Raw genomic sequence first — 15,263 nt, forward strand, 5'->3', positions numbered from 1 at the left:
ATATAATGACAGGTGGGAGTAGGGGATCAACGAGCTGAAACTCAAGGCTCGGTCTTTTTTGGCCCAAGTCGAGCTGATCTTTATCGAATCGAGCCCTTTTTTCCTGCGTTGCCTTTTTTTTTTTTTCCTCTCGAGCCGATCTGCGGGTCCACATGTTGGCTTAGGCTCAAGCTCGGCCTACCACCCCAAGATGGGGCTTGGTGAAACCGAACTTCGAGTTGAGTTGACTCGAACTTTTTTCAAGTTGAGCCAAGTAGCCAATTTGTCATCACCGGGCGAGATACTATTTTGCTCTTAATTTCGGGACATACTTCAATTTTTTTGATAACTTTATAGCTATTGGATCAAATATTCTAGTTCGTCAACATTGAGGTCCGATTGAGAATCCGACAACAAAATGAGCTCTATCAATTGACCGTCGCTGGAAAACTCTCAGATTTCAGTGCACCATGTTCACGCTACACTCCACAAAGTGAAAACCCTGTTTAGGGTATGTTCTCATAAATATCTATATGTATAGAGATAGAGAGAGAGTCAACGAGAAGCAAGTCAAAGCAAAGCTTTTCTTGCGTACCCTTTATTCTAAGATCACAAAAGGTCAAATTGATTTTTCGAATACAATTACGAAGCAGTTCATGGAATAGTCCTTTCAATCTTGAAAGTTATCATCTTGGTAAGCACTTATAAATTCATTGCATTAATTTTTTATTGTTACAGCTTATAATGCATATGTTATTCTAGTTTGGTCAATATTAGATTGGAGATAGAAAATTAGTTTGGGGCATGTGGAAATTTATTCACATATTTAATGAAATTGGAAAAGTTGATTATTTTCTATTTGGTTTTTTCCTTCATTTCTTGGGTCTCTTGGATTATCTTACAATTTTCAGAATAAAGATGGCATTTCAATTTCTCTGATCTCTCATTGGTTAAAAAGAGAGCTGCTCAAGTGAGATGCTTCTTTCATATATGGAAAGATAGGATCATTCTTCTTAATATTGTACAAATTATCCTATTCCTTTGAGTAATTTTGTCCCCATTTACACCCACTTTATAGTTCTTAACAAATCAAGAATTTATTAATACATTGGACTTTGAAATAGCTGATATGATTATTAATTGACAGATAAGGTAATCGATTGAGTTCTTGTAAATGGGAAACTGTGGCAGGGAAGAAATGGTGGAAATTGAGAGGGAGGATTTGGAGGAACCGAAAGATCAGCCCGAGGATTCTAAGAGAATTCCTCCGTGGACAAAACAGATAACAATAAGAGGGATTGTAGCAAGTTTACTTATTGGTATCATTTATAGTGCCATAGTAATGAAGCTCAGTCTTACAACGGGGCTCGTCCCAAACCTGAATGTCTCGGCTGCTCTTCTTGCCTTTGTGTTTATTCGAACATGGACGAACCTGCTGCAAAAGGCGAATCTTGTAACAACCCCATTCACTAGACAAGAGAATACAATTATTCAGACTTGTGCTGTTGCATGTTATAGCATTGCAGTGGGAGGTTGGGAGATTTTGGATTTCTAATGATTTGATCTTTTACCTTTGATTTATTGGCTTCAATTTTCATGTTTAAAGACTAAGTTTCGTAGTTCATTTAGAGCATGTTTGGTACACAATAATGTGCTTGGATATTGTTGCTATCAAATCAATCAATTTCTTATTATTGAATGTGTTATATTAACAGGTGGCTTCGGGTCTTATCTTTTGGGATTGAACAAGAAAACATATGAACAGGCAGGACTTGATACAGAGGGAAACTCCCCTGGGAGTTACAAAGAACCTGGCCTCGATTGGATGATTGGTTTTCTTTTTGTTGTTAGCTTTATAGGGCTGTTGGCTTTGGTTCCTCTCAGAAAGGTAACTTCAACACCCTTCCTAATTTTTATGATGTGCAAAAAAAATAAAAAAATAAAAAATAAAATAAAATAAAATAAATTTAAAATAGAAAGCAACGGACCCATTATAGTGCTTTTTCTAACTCCTCTGAAAGAAAAGGTGGCAATTTGATAAAAATAAAAGTGTCTTTTCTGATGGATTAAGCGCTTCGATGAGTTACTAGATTAAGCAAATTGTACACGTGTTGGGCATGTGGGGGGCTTGTTAAAGTTTAAATATATAAAAATAACATCTTCTCTCTTACAATTTAAGTTGTTAGATGAAGTGGTTCAACAATTGACACTTTGATTTTGCTGATGATATTAATATAAAATAAGTTGTCCCCTTTTTATGGGATAAGTTTCAAATAAGGTGGTTTAGAAGGGTATTAGCACATGTAAAGATCTTAAGTTCAAATCTTGCTACCACATATTCAAAAAAATTACACGTGTTAGGTTTTTTATTATAAAACAGATCCTATCTTCATGTATGCAAATACATGTAAACATGCGTGTTTCCTTTTTATGACTGCTTTAGATATTAAACGAGATGGTTTAATGGACCATGGAAAATTCTTCTCCCCATGTTTGATCACATTAAATTGACCATTGTTTTTTCCTTTTTTAATTAACTATCAAGTTCTTTATTGTTATTCATTCCTTCTCTGTTATTTTGCAGATCATGATTATAGATTACAGATTACCTTATCCAAGTGGAACTGCCACTGCTGTTCTCATCAATGGATTCCACGCCCTTAAAGGAGACCAAATGGCCAAGTAATATATCATTTATTTTCTTGCCATAACATATGAAATTCTACTGTAAACCAATTTATAATTCGCTTTTTTTCTTCAATTTTCAGGATGCAAGTTCACGGGTTTATGAAATTTTTCTCAATTAGTTTCCTGTGGAGTTTCTTTCAATGGTTCTATTCTGGTGGAGGACAATGTGGATTCAACAGCTTCCCCGCCTTTGGATTGAAAGCTTGGAACCAATCGTGCGTACTTTCACATCTATTCTAAGCAAGTTTAAGAGTATGATTCTTCTGAGTAAAAGAAGTAATAATTTTCAACTTTGACCCGTAAAAAGAATACTTATTTTCTTTAAGTGAACCTTTCTGCCCTAAATCTCACATTCCATAATTTTTCTATCACCAGTCATAGAAAGTCACCGAATTTTGCAGATTTTACTTTGATTTCAGCATGACTTATATCGGAGCCGGAATGATTTGCTCCCATCTTGTGAATTTATCTTTGCTTCTTGGGGCCATGCTCTCGTACGGGGTTATGTGGCCAATAATAAGCGAACTTAAGGGAGTTTGGTTTCCTGAAACTATACCAGAAAGCAGTATGAAGAGTCTAAATGGTTACAAGGTCTAAATTGAACACCATTGTCCTAAATAGACTGGAAATTCCATGTTTGAGGATGGTTTTCTGTTTGACTTGCCACAATTTTGAAATAAACGTCGCATTTACGTATTCATATACCTGTGCAGGTTTTCACTTCTATCGCTCTAATCCTTGGTGATGGTCTCTACAATTTCCTCAAGACAATGTTTTCTACCATTAGAAGCATGTATACTGCATTCAACAAAAGGAATCTTAAAGCAGGTAAATAGGTAACTTCTGTCATATAATGTCTCTCGTCACCCTTTCCGACTCAGCCTATTGCTACTTGCTGGTTTACTCATTTCACAGCTCTCCACATTTAGTAGTAAATCACAATGTTATTATGTCTTGTATCTATAAAGTATCTAATATTCTGTTACTCGATTAAGCCAACAGTAATGATCAAGAGTGATTCATGTAGCCGGCTTCAAATTCATAGGAAAAGGTTCTGATTAGAAGTTTCACACTCAATAGAAATTTTGTTCTGACTAATTTTTTCCATACTGCTGTTTCAGATAACAAGAATCAACAACCCAATGATCTCCAAAGAAATAAATTGTTCATAAGAGAGAGCATTCCATTGTGGGTAGCATGTATTGGATACATGTTATTCTCCGTTATTTCCATCTTCATAATTCCAATTATGTTTCCTCAGCTGAAGTGGCATTATGTTTTGGCTGCTCATGTTCTGGCACCATCCCTGAGTTTTTGTAATGCTTACAGTGCTGGCCTCACCGACATGAACATGGCATATAACTATGGGAAAGTGGCTCTCTTTGTGCTTGCTGCTTTGGTCGTAAAAGAAAATGGTGTAGTTGCAGGACTCATTGGATGTGGTCTGATAAAATCCATTGTTTCCATATCGTCTGATTTGATGCATGATTTCAAGACTGGCTATCTTACGCTCACTTCACCTCGATCAATGGTTCTTAGCCAAGGGATTGGGACTGCCATTGGCTGCATTGTTGCTCCTCTCACGTTCGTCCTGTTTTACAGGGCTTTTGACGTGGGGAACCCAGATGGAGAGTACAAAGCTCCTTACGCTCTCATATACAGAAACATGGCAATTCTCGGGGAGGAAGGCTTCTCCGCTCTGCCTCAGCATTGCTTGCAGCTATGCTATGGGTTTTTCACATTCGCCATATTGGCTAATTTGTTGAGAGACTTGGCGCCGGAGAAGGTTGGAAAATGGGTTCCTCTCCCGATGGCTATGGCCGTGCCTTTTCTAGTTGGAGCTAACTTTGCAATTGATATGTGTGTTGGCAGCTTGATTGTCTACATTTGGCACAAGGTAAACAACACGAAGGCTAGTTTGATGATTCCAGCGGTTGCATCTGGTTTGATTTGTGGAGACGGATTGTGGATTCTTCCTTCGTCTATTCTTGCTTTAGCCAAGATTAATCCTCCCATCTGCATGAGTTTTTTGCCTACCTTCAACTTCCTAAGAACTTGAAGGCACTTGATGGATTTGTTCAGTACCATGAATTGTATGTTAATTTATCATATTCTGAAGATGAATTATTTAATAATTGATTTGATCATATTATGAATGAAAAAAGTTAAAATCTGGTTTATTCAATCTCGTCTAATATTCAACAAATTTGTATCCGATCTCATCTTGAAATTGAAATGACCATTAACAAGCATGAAAAGGTTAAGATCATAGAACCTCAGAATGATCGAAATGTTTTCTGGGATTGTTTTGACATTTCAAATGATCAAACATAAGAAAATACTATTTTTATTTATGTGACGTGCATATATAGCACCCAATCATCGTTCGCACCACCCTCGTGTACAGCCATGGGTGTTCCACCTTAGCCTGTGTCTGATGACCGTTATGTTGAGAAAAATGAGTTTTGAATAGCTTTACTGCCCTCTTACTCATTCCATACTCTGTATATTTCTGGTGCGATACAATCAGAAGAATAACGTACTCTAAACTTTGCTCCCAAACTATCACACCGTAAAAAATTGAAACTCATAGAATGGTTTGTGAAGAAAAGTAAAATCTGTTCGCAACTTTTTCTCCCAAAGCCATCTTTAGTTCACAAAACGTATCATATGAGTTAATCGAAACAGAGGATTCACATGGAGCGAATCATCTCAAATCAACAAGGATAGCTATTAACAACTCAAGAAAAAAAATAATGAAGGTAGAAGTTGTGTGTTAACAGGAGGTAAATGGTAATATTCTCTTTGATGATTTAGGTCCATAGAACATTATTTTATGATTTGAGTTCTGCATTAACATCAGAACTTTGGGAACTATCCTCGAGCTTCGTCTAATTCCAAACAGATAAGTAATTATTATTTTCAAACATAAGGTAATTCCAAGATTACATTATCAACCTGAATAGATTCCCTCAAGAGCCGTGCTGCACTTACAGAAAGGAAAGCCACAGAATTTGTCCGGACAACTCACAGTGAACGTGGGTTGGTGATTTTTTTGGCATTTTTTTATCATACATGAGGCCCACACATGTCTGTTCTGGTAGAATTTTGTACAAATGGAAATTTCCTTCTCTCAAAATATCGAGATAACTAGAGCACACCTATACATATGAATTCTGATTACATTATCAACCTGAATAGATTCCCTCAAGAGCCGTGCTGCACTTACAGAAAGGAAAGCCACAGAATTTGTCCGGACAACTCACAGTGAACGTGGGTTGGTGATTTTTTTGGCATTTTTTTATCATACATGAGGCCCACACATGTCTGTTCTGGTAGAATTTTGTACAAATGGAAATTTCCTTCTCTCAAAATATCGAGATAACTAGAGCACACCTATACATATGAATTCTCAATATGAACATTTATGATATTTTCAACTTAAAACTTCAACATCTGTTCTACATAACTATCTGTATCTACATCGACAACTAAAGTTCAGTTCACTATCTAACTATGAGCATGTTTGGTAAGGATTTTAATCCAATTAACATCAATTTTTTTTTACTGTTATTTCATTATTCCAACCATCATTTTTGAATTCTTCTCTCTGGTAAGTCTCACTTTTATGTCTAATGGTCAAAAAATCAATTAACAAAATCCTACCAAACAAGCACTTAAAATACCCAGATCACCTTTTTCTGTCTAAAATATTCATCGAATGCAAAAGACAAAGATACATTATAAATTTCTCTCCAAATCAAATCTTTTCCCTATTGATCGAAAGCAAGTAACAATTTATATCCTCCAACAAGACAATGAATCATGCAAAATACATCCATGTAGGAGAAATTAGATATAAAAATGTTGTGATAATACAATCAAAATAAAAAAGGACTTCTAAGCACGGCCAAACATCATGTGATCATACAGTCAAACACATGTTGTTCTAACAAGATGCAGAAAATTTCATTTGAAATATAAATCAAAATATTGAGTAACGCAAATTACAATAAATATTGATAATTAAATTTATATATTGGGAATTCTTTCCTTTCAATCAAGAAAACCTGTTTTCTGAAACACGGCGTCGCGCACGCGCCGCAAGTCCCGACCTTTGAGTGTCCTTCCAGCTCCCTCGAAGACGGAGAAGGTCGCGTGAGATCGGGCCACCATCACGTGAGGTGGCACCATTTCCTCTTCGTCATCCACCTCATCAAAACTTTCCATATAATTATTGTGATTTTTGAAATTAATCTTCTTCGGCCATACCGGCACGTTCACCGGTGCAGACTGGTGGAATTTCACCTGAGCACCGTCGATTCGCACCACTGGCGGGATTATTTTCGCGGCGGTGGACGGATTCAGAGTGGATTGCCGCCTAATGAGGTGGTGGTGGTCTTCCGACAGCGCGGCGGACAGCCCCGATTTCGTCAGGCTGAATTGACGTCGGAGCTGGGAACGGTGATGAGGCGGCGAACCGTGGCTGGACAACGGCGGAGAAGGTGAGTTCAAATTTGAATATGACTCGGCGGCGGTGGAAAACCAAAAAACGTCGCTTTCGTCGAGCTCGAGGGGATTCGGGTTGGGAACATTATGAGTCGGGTCATAAGGGTCGAATTCGGGTTGTTGAAGGAGTCCGATGAAGCGGTGAGTGGGGGAAGATGATGAGTTGTTGGCCATGGTCGCTGACTCAGTATCCGTCGCGCGGTTCGGCCCCCTTCTGTGAGAAGGAAATATATATATATATTTTTGTGTTTTTTTAATTAATATTATTTATTTTCTCTTTGCAATAATGGGGAATTAATTTTATGTGATTGAGAGTGGAGACTGCTGCGGAAAATCTATTGAGGACTTAAATTGATGGATTAATCTATTTGTATTCGGATGTGTAATAAATTGATGGATTTATTTTCAAATGGGACATTTTGGTGTGGAGCTGCATGAGAGTGGTGTGGGGATACACAAAGTATGAGTAATAATACAATTTTAAACCTATGTGTGGCTCCCATTTTTCCAAAACAAAATTTCAAAACTCATATTTAACCATCCTCGTTTGATTCTCATTCTTATAAGAATGAGAATGAAAAATATATTATGGGTCTCACACAAGAGAGAGGAACTCAAATATGGTAACTATATGTGATGGATAACGGCGGGGATGACTTCAGGATTGGATTCAAGATCGGAGTACAAAATTTCAAATCGGGCTACTATGCGAAAAAAAAATTATTCATAAAAAACTGATTTTTTCACAAAAAAAAATAATAAAAAAATACCTTAAAAAAAGCTATTGGACCTGAGTGGGGGAGGACTACAGCCCAGCCCCCCTAAATCCGTATCTGAATAACGTTCATTTTTTTTTGTCAAAGAATGAGAAACAAACGGGACCCATATATTTTTTCATAGAATAATTTTATATGTAAATCGAAATTTTTTCATTATTTTTAATCACACATTTTTCTAATAAATTACTATTCCAAAATACATTATTTTTCCTAAATGTGGCTCAAACAGAGTCTAAGTATGATTTGATAATTTATGTGATAGTGGAACATTTCAAAATGTGTCTTAAATAATTAAATAATGTGATCTTGGTTGTCACATTAGATGATGAGCACGAACAAAATACTTTGAAGTATTTTTCAATTTTGATAAGAGGAAATTGTCTACAAAGAACCAGTTGCTAGAATCTTACTAATATTTATAATCTTAACTTCCAATTTGGTGAGCACAATAAATAGGTGTGCTAATGGGTCGGACCGACCATTTAGGAAATAATAATGTTATTTAACACTAGTTCAAATAATCACACTTGATGGTTTGATTAAATGAATTATGTGACACTGCATTTAAATAAAATTATCATTTAATGTTATGCATTTGTCATTTAAACTAGTGTTTGCCACTAATGATATTGAATAGCATTACTCGTAAAGTAAATAATGAATTTAGGAGAAAACTAGAACAAGTATCCGAACTTTAAAAAAATAAAAAATAAATTGATGAAACGTACCCGTTTTAAATAGTTAATGATAAATACCTTCTTTTATTAAGATCTTTATCTAATTAACAAATTTCTTTAAATCCAACCACTTTTTTCACGTCCGATATACATTTCCTACCATTTACAACACCAAAATTCTACCCATCATTTCCAGCTCCATCGTTCCCACCCCAGTGTCATTGCCTTTCGCCAAAAAAATAATGCTTGTGGTACATCGAGATATCCAACGGGGTGTCCAAAATGGACACCCGGCGCCTCGGTATTGGCCGAGGCGCAGGTGGGCCCCGACGTGGCAGGCGCCTCGGCCAATACCGAGGCGCCAGGTGTCCATTTTGAACACCTCATTGCATACCGCAACGTGCCCATAGCATGATTGTTCGCCACAAACCATCCCCATCAAGACAAAAGCACCACCGTTGTTGGAATCATGCATTACGCCAAACCCTAACATTGGAACAAGGATGAACCCGCCACAAGCACCATCAATCACTACCATTGCACCTCAATTGTCGCTGCCACCATTCACTCATCATCCCAACCATCACCATCTACCACCATGTTGGAAGATCTAAATATGTCCAAATCTAAGATTTAGGGTATATGACTTGAGGACGATCCTAGCAATATCACGAGTATTCAAGTTTTACATTTAAGCAAAATATATTTACAATATTAAGGAGCTTTAAACATTAAAAGAATCTTGATTAATTTCAAAGAATAATCCGCATAGAATAAGTTGAGACATTTAAAAAAGAAAGTGAAGAAAAATAATGACGGATCTAATAATAATTTTACCCTTTTAATGTTGAGATTTTTGTTTGAATCCATTGACCATATATGTTGTTCATGACGAGAAAGCGAAGACGGATACATGTACTCTATGTATAAGTTGTAATACATCTGTCATCCTATTTAATAAAAATAAATAAATAAATAACGTAATAACATATGTCACTTTGCGAATAATGTGTTACTTTTTTGTGAATCTGCTCTATTAAGAAGTAAAAGGCAAATTTCAAGAAGTTAAGTAAGAGTAAAAATCCAAAAAGCTTGAAAATAAGTTATTTTTTAATTTTTTTTGTTCTAAAGTAGCGTTGTTGTCAAATTCGCCTATCATTAGATCAGAAGTAACGAATTGGGCCTCCAAAATTTATATACAAAGAAGGGTCATTACATTTCAAAAAGATGTGCATTTCCATTCCCCAAACTGCCCTCTTACAGTTTGTGTTTAACTTAAAGGGTGTCCAAAAGTTTCATTCCGTCCTGTGATGTTTTGCTTCAAATAGGACCAGATTTATTGGTTAGTCTAAAACTCGGGACGAGGACGAGAACATGGCTCCCGTCTTTATTAATATTTGAAACTTCATCTTAAAAGATTGAGGAGTAGTTCAAATCCTCGAAACCAGAGATTTTTAAATATAAGATTCTCTCCATTTTAAAAAGTCAATCTTTAAAATTTTACTCTAAAAACTCTTTTAATTAATATTTTAAAATAAAGAATGGATTTGGCTCTCCAAACTCACTCTGTATAATTTAATGCACTCAAGTTATTTCAATTTTCAATGTAAAAAAATAATATAAGAATTTGAAGGGAAGCTACTAAAAATAAAAGATGGAGAAATATAATAAATACTATTTGAGAGTAGTAAAATTAAGAGACTCTCTATTTTTTTTAAGAAAAAAGTTTATTCCATCATTTGGAGAGCATACATAAAATTTGAGAGTTAAAATTTAAAAGTACTTCAACAAACTTTTTATATTTAACACTTAATTTTACTACTCAAAAAATATATTTATTACTTTTTTCTATCTTTTATTTTAATTAGCTTTATTCTAGATTATTTTATTATTTTTCTACATTGAAAATTGAAACATTTTAAATGCATTTAACTATAGAAAGTGAGTTTGATTCTCCAAATTTGGAGAGCTAAACCCTCTATTTAAATTAAAATGTTAATTTAAAGAGTTTCTTAGAGTATGATTTTAAATGTTGACTTCTTAAAATGGAGAGTATTTCATGTTTTAAAGACGCTCTTGGGAATGCTCGTAATCTATATTTCGGTATTTAATCGATTTGAGATTTATCCCTTAACATATCCCGAGGATGATGGCTCATTGGTGCAAACAATCTTGAAATTCGCTTGCTCATTTTTTAAATTTTAATTGAATCGAATTGCTAGTTGAAATTTCATTGGCTCTAATACTATATTAATATTAGAGGTTCCATCTTAAAGAATCAACATTTTTAAGAGTAGTAGTCAAAATCCCAGCCCCAGCCAAGGAAGCACTTCCGTCTCCCCCCTTCCCTTCACGACATATTATGGTGCCCTAGGGTGAACCCCTGCCTATATTTATTAGCAACAATTGTACGAAGATGGGCAGTGGTGAGTGGCCCCACCATGAAGAGTAGCCGCCTTATATGTTGATCTATTTTTTAAATTTTAATTGGATCGAATTGCTAGTTGAAATTTCATTGGCTCTAATACTATATTAATATTAGAGGTTCCATCTTAAAGAATCAACATTTTTAAGAGTAGTAGTCAAAATCCCAGCCCCAGCCAAGGAAGCACTTCCGTCTCCCCCCCTCCCTTCACGACATATTATGGTGCCCTAGGGTGAACCCCAGCCTATATTTATTAGCAACAATTGTACGAAGATGGGCAGTGGTGAGTGGCCCCACCATGAAGAGTAGCCGCCTTATATGTTGATCTATATTTCGGTAAAATTTTGATACATGCACACTTTAATTTATACTTTGCCATATGTCATTAAATAATTGAACAATTTAAATTTTAAACAGTTTTTTCATCTAATGCATTATTGATAACAATGCAAGTGTCAATCAAAGTGTATAAATTCTGTGCACAAATGACAAAGTCTATTTCGGTATTTAACCGATGTGTAATTTTTTTTCTTAATATGACTCTTAATTATTTATAATTTTTTAAATTAATTCGTGTTTCTAAAATAATAAATTAATAATAATAATAAATAAATGAAAAAACATAGGACATATTATTGATATTTTTATTAATACCACATTATGATTACATAAATTTATAAATTTGGTCAAAATTAATATTAATTTAAATTATATATTTATAATTATTACTCATTATTATTGACTTATTTTACATAAATTATTTTTTTATAGATTAATTATAAATTTACCTAACGGAGGTAAACGATGATTTGAATAGTTTCCCGTAAATCTACCTATCCATTAGGAATGTTGGTCAGGTTTTTTGGTAATTAAAATCTCGTGGAGGAGCCTGCAACTCTAGTCATTTAATATAGAGCTTGTTTGGTAGAAAAAAAATTATGAATTCAATAATATTTATAATTGAAAATGATTTCAAAAAAACTACCCAAACGAGTCTTTAGCCCCCATTTTTTCAAAATTAAAATGAGTGAAATAATATTTTTTTAGAGAATGAGTAATTGAAAAAAAAGGAAAAAATTTCGATTTAAGTATAATATTATTTTATAAAAAATTGTATGACTGAAAATAGAAGAGAAAAAAAATAAAATTTAGCCCCCGTTTGGCCCCTATTAAATTACATTCTATTTTTCTCTCTCTTATTTTTAACCACACAATTTTTCGTAAAATAATATTACACGTAAATCGAAAAAAAATTTCCTTTTTTTTCAACCTCTCATTTTTCAAAAAAAATACTATTCCTCTCATTTTCATTACCCAAAAATGGGGGTCAAACAGGGGCTAAATTTAATTGGCCAAACAGACGCTTATGCCTTGCACACGATTATTTACACACGACTATTTTAGATCGCCTCTGTCTAGAAAACACCTTAGCGTATATATTGAAAGAATCTTGATTAATTTCAAAGAATAATCCGCATAGAATAAGTTGAGACATTTAAAAAAGAAAGTGAAGAAAAATAATGACGAATCTAATAATAATTTTACGCTTTTAATGTTGAGATTTTTGAATCCATTGACCATATATGTTGTTCTCGACGAGAAGCGAAGTCGGACGGGACGGCATTAAGGTGTGATGAGAGTAAAATACATGTACTCTGTGTATAAGTTGTAATACATCTATCATCCTATTTAATAAAAATAAATAACGTAATAACATATGTCACTTTGCGAATAATGTGTTACTTTTTTGTGAATCTTTTAATGTTATTTTTTAATTTTTTTTGTTCTAAAGTAGCGTGGTTGTCATATTCGCCTATTATTAGATCAGAAGTAACGAATTGGGCCTCCAAAATTTATATACAAAGAAGGGTCATTACATTTCAAAAAGATGAGCATTTCCATTCGCCAAAATGCCCTCTTACAGTTTGTGTTTAACTTAAAGGGTGTCCAAAAGTTTCATTCCGTCCTGTGATGTTTTGCTTCAAATGGGACAAGATTTATTGGTTAGTCTAAAACTCGGGACGAGAACAAGAACATGGCTCCCGTCTTTATTAATATTTGAAATTCCATTTTAAAAGATTGAAGAGTAGTTCAAATCCTCGAAACGATATATTTTTAAACATAAGATTCTCTCTATTTTAAAGAGTCAATTCTTAATATTTTACTCCAAAAACTCTTTTAATTAATATTTTAAAATAAAGAGTGGATTTGGCTCTCCAAACTCACTCTTTATAATTTAATGCACTCAAGTTATTTCAATTTTCAATGTAAACAAATAATATAAGAATTTGAAGGGAAGCTACTAAAAATAAAAGATGGAGAAATATAATAAATACTATTTGAGAGTAGTAAAATTAAGAGACTCTCTATTTTTTTTTTTAAAAAAAAAAGTTTATTCCATCATTTGGATAGCATATATAAAATTCGAGAGTTAAAATTTGAAAGTACTTCAACAAGCTTTTTATATTTAACACTTAATTTTACTACTTAAAAAATATATTTATTACTTTTTTCTATCTTTTATTTTAATTAGCTTTATTCTAGATTATTTTATTATTTTTCCCCATTGAAGATTGAAACATTTTAAATGCATTTAACTATAGAGAGTGAGTTTGATTCTCCAAATTTGGAGAGCCAAATCCTCTATTCAAATTAAAATGTTAATTTAAAGAGTTTCTCAGAGTATGATTTTAAATGTTGACTTCTTAAAATGGAGAGTATTTCATGTTTTAAGGACACTCTTGGGAATGCTCGTAATCTATATTTCGATATTTAATCGATGTGAGATTTATCCCTTAACATATCCCGAGAATAATGGCTCATTGGTGTAAACAATCTTGAAATTCGCTTGCTCATTTTTTAAATCTTAATTGGATCGAATTGCTAGTTGAAATTTCATTGGCTCTAATACTATATTAATATTAAAGGTTCCATATTAGAGAATCAACATTTTTAAGAGTAGTAGTCAAAATCCCAGCCCTAGCCAAGGAAGCACTTCCGTCTCCCCCCTTCTCCCTTCACGACATATTATGGTGCCCCAGGGTGAACCCCTGCCTATATTTATTAGCAACAATTGTACTAAGATGGGCAGTGGTGAGTGGCCCCACCATGAAGAGTAGCCGCCTTATATGTTGATCTATATTTCAGTAAAATTTTGATACATGCACACTTTGATTTATACTTTGCCACATGTCATTAAATAATTGAACAGTTTAAATTTTAAACAGTTTTTTTTATCTAATGCATTGTTGATAACAATGTAAATGTCAATCAAAGTGTATAAATTCAGTGTACAAATGACAAAGTCTATTTCGATATTTAATCGATGTGTAATTTTTTTCTTAATATGACTCTTAATTATTTATAATTTTTTAAATTAATTCGTGTTTCTAAAATAATAAAATAATAATAATAATAAATAAATGAAAAAACATAGGGCATATTATCGAGATATTTTTATTAATACCACATTATGATTACATAAATTTATAAATTTGGTCAAATTTAATATTAATTTAAATTATATATTTATAATTATTTCTCATTATTATTGACTTATTTTACATAAATTATTTTTTTATAGATTAATTATAAATTTACCTAACGGAGGTAAACGATGATTTGAATAGTTTCCCGTAAATCCACCTATCCATTAGGAATGTTGGTCAGGTTTTTTGGTAATTAAAATCTCGTGGAAGAAGCCTGCAACTCTAAGTCATTTAATATAGAGTTTGTTTGGTAGGAAAAAAAATTATGAATTCAATAATATTTATAATTGAAAATGATTTCAAAAAAACTACTCAAACGAGTCTTTAGCCCCTATTTTTTCAAAATTAAAATGAGTAAAATAATATTTTTTTAGAGAATGAGTAATTAAAAAAGAAGGAAAAATTTTCGATTTACATATAATATTATTTTATAAAAAATTGTATGACTGAAAATAGAAAAGAAAAAAATGAAATTTAGCCCCCGTTTGGCCCATATTAAATTACATTCTATTTTTTTCTCTTATTTTCAACCACACAATCTTTCATAAAATAATATTACACGTAAATCGAAAATTTTTCCTTCTTTTTCAACTTCTTATTTTTCAAAAAAATACTACTCCTCTCATTTTCATTACCCAAAAATGGGGGTCAAACAGGGGCTAAATTTAATTGGCCAAACGGACGCTTATGCCTTGCACACGATTATTTACACACGACT

The 15,263-nt window shown here is 33.4% G+C and overlaps 2 protein-coding genes across 5 annotated transcripts; one reads left to right on the plus strand and one right to left on the minus strand.

The window, feature by feature from the left end:
- Positions 1-267: 267 nt before the first annotated feature.
- Positions 268-4,852, plus strand: LOC111393862 (metal-nicotianamine transporter YSL3-like). Of its 4 annotated transcripts, none has more exons than XM_023019629.1 (8): positions 268-673; positions 1,171-1,511; positions 1,695-1,867; positions 2,564-2,661; positions 2,748-2,882; positions 3,069-3,258; positions 3,381-3,495; positions 3,789-4,852. In XM_023019629.1, exons 2-8 carry the CDS (start codon positions 1,178-1,180, stop codon positions 4,724-4,726), a joined length of 1,983 nt encoding a protein of 660 aa, XP_022875397.1. In that variant the 5' UTR covers positions 268-673; positions 1,171-1,177; the 3' UTR covers positions 4,727-4,852. The 4 variants fall into 4 exon arrangements, with proteins under 4 accessions (XP_022875397.1, XP_022875379.1, XP_022875388.1 ...); XM_023019611.1 differs by having other exon boundaries at positions 269-673; positions 1,127-1,511; XM_023019620.1 differs by having other exon boundaries at positions 269-673; positions 1,127-1,511; positions 3,087-3,258.
- Positions 4,853-6,486: 1,634 nt separating this feature from the next.
- LOC111393881 lies at positions 6,487-7,405 on the minus strand. The gene has a single exon (XM_023019650.1). The coding sequence runs from the start codon at positions 7,348-7,350 to the stop codon at positions 6,724-6,726; it is 627 nt and encodes a 208-aa protein (XP_022875418.1). The 5' UTR covers positions 7,351-7,405; the 3' UTR covers positions 6,487-6,723.
- Positions 7,406-15,263: the final 7,858 nt, after the last annotated feature.

Source organism: Olea europaea, chromosome 1 (genome assembly GCF_002742605.1).
Source record: "Olea europaea var. sylvestris chromosome 1, O_europaea_v1, whole genome shotgun sequence".
NCBI lineage: Eukaryota > Viridiplantae > Streptophyta > Magnoliopsida > Lamiales > Oleaceae > Olea > Olea europaea.

Excerpts from the sequence above, each read along its gene's own strand:
- LOC111393862 (XM_023019611.1), top strand. The coding sequence starts at position 1,154 with ATGGGAAACTGTGGCAGGGAAGAAATGGTGGAAATTGAGAGGGAGGAT. Across the intron at positions 2,662-2,747 it reads AAAGGAGACCAAATGGCCAA|GATGCAAGTTCACGGGTTTA; the intron begins GTAATATATCAT and ends TTCAATTTTCAG. Across the intron at positions 3,496-3,788 it reads CAAAAGGAATCTTAAAGCAG|ATAACAAGAATCAACAACCC; the intron begins GTAAATAGGTAA and ends CTGCTGTTTCAG.
- LOC111393881 (XM_023019650.1), bottom strand. The coding sequence starts at position 7,350 with ATGGCCAACAACTCATCATCTTCCCCCACTCACCGCTTCATCGGACTC.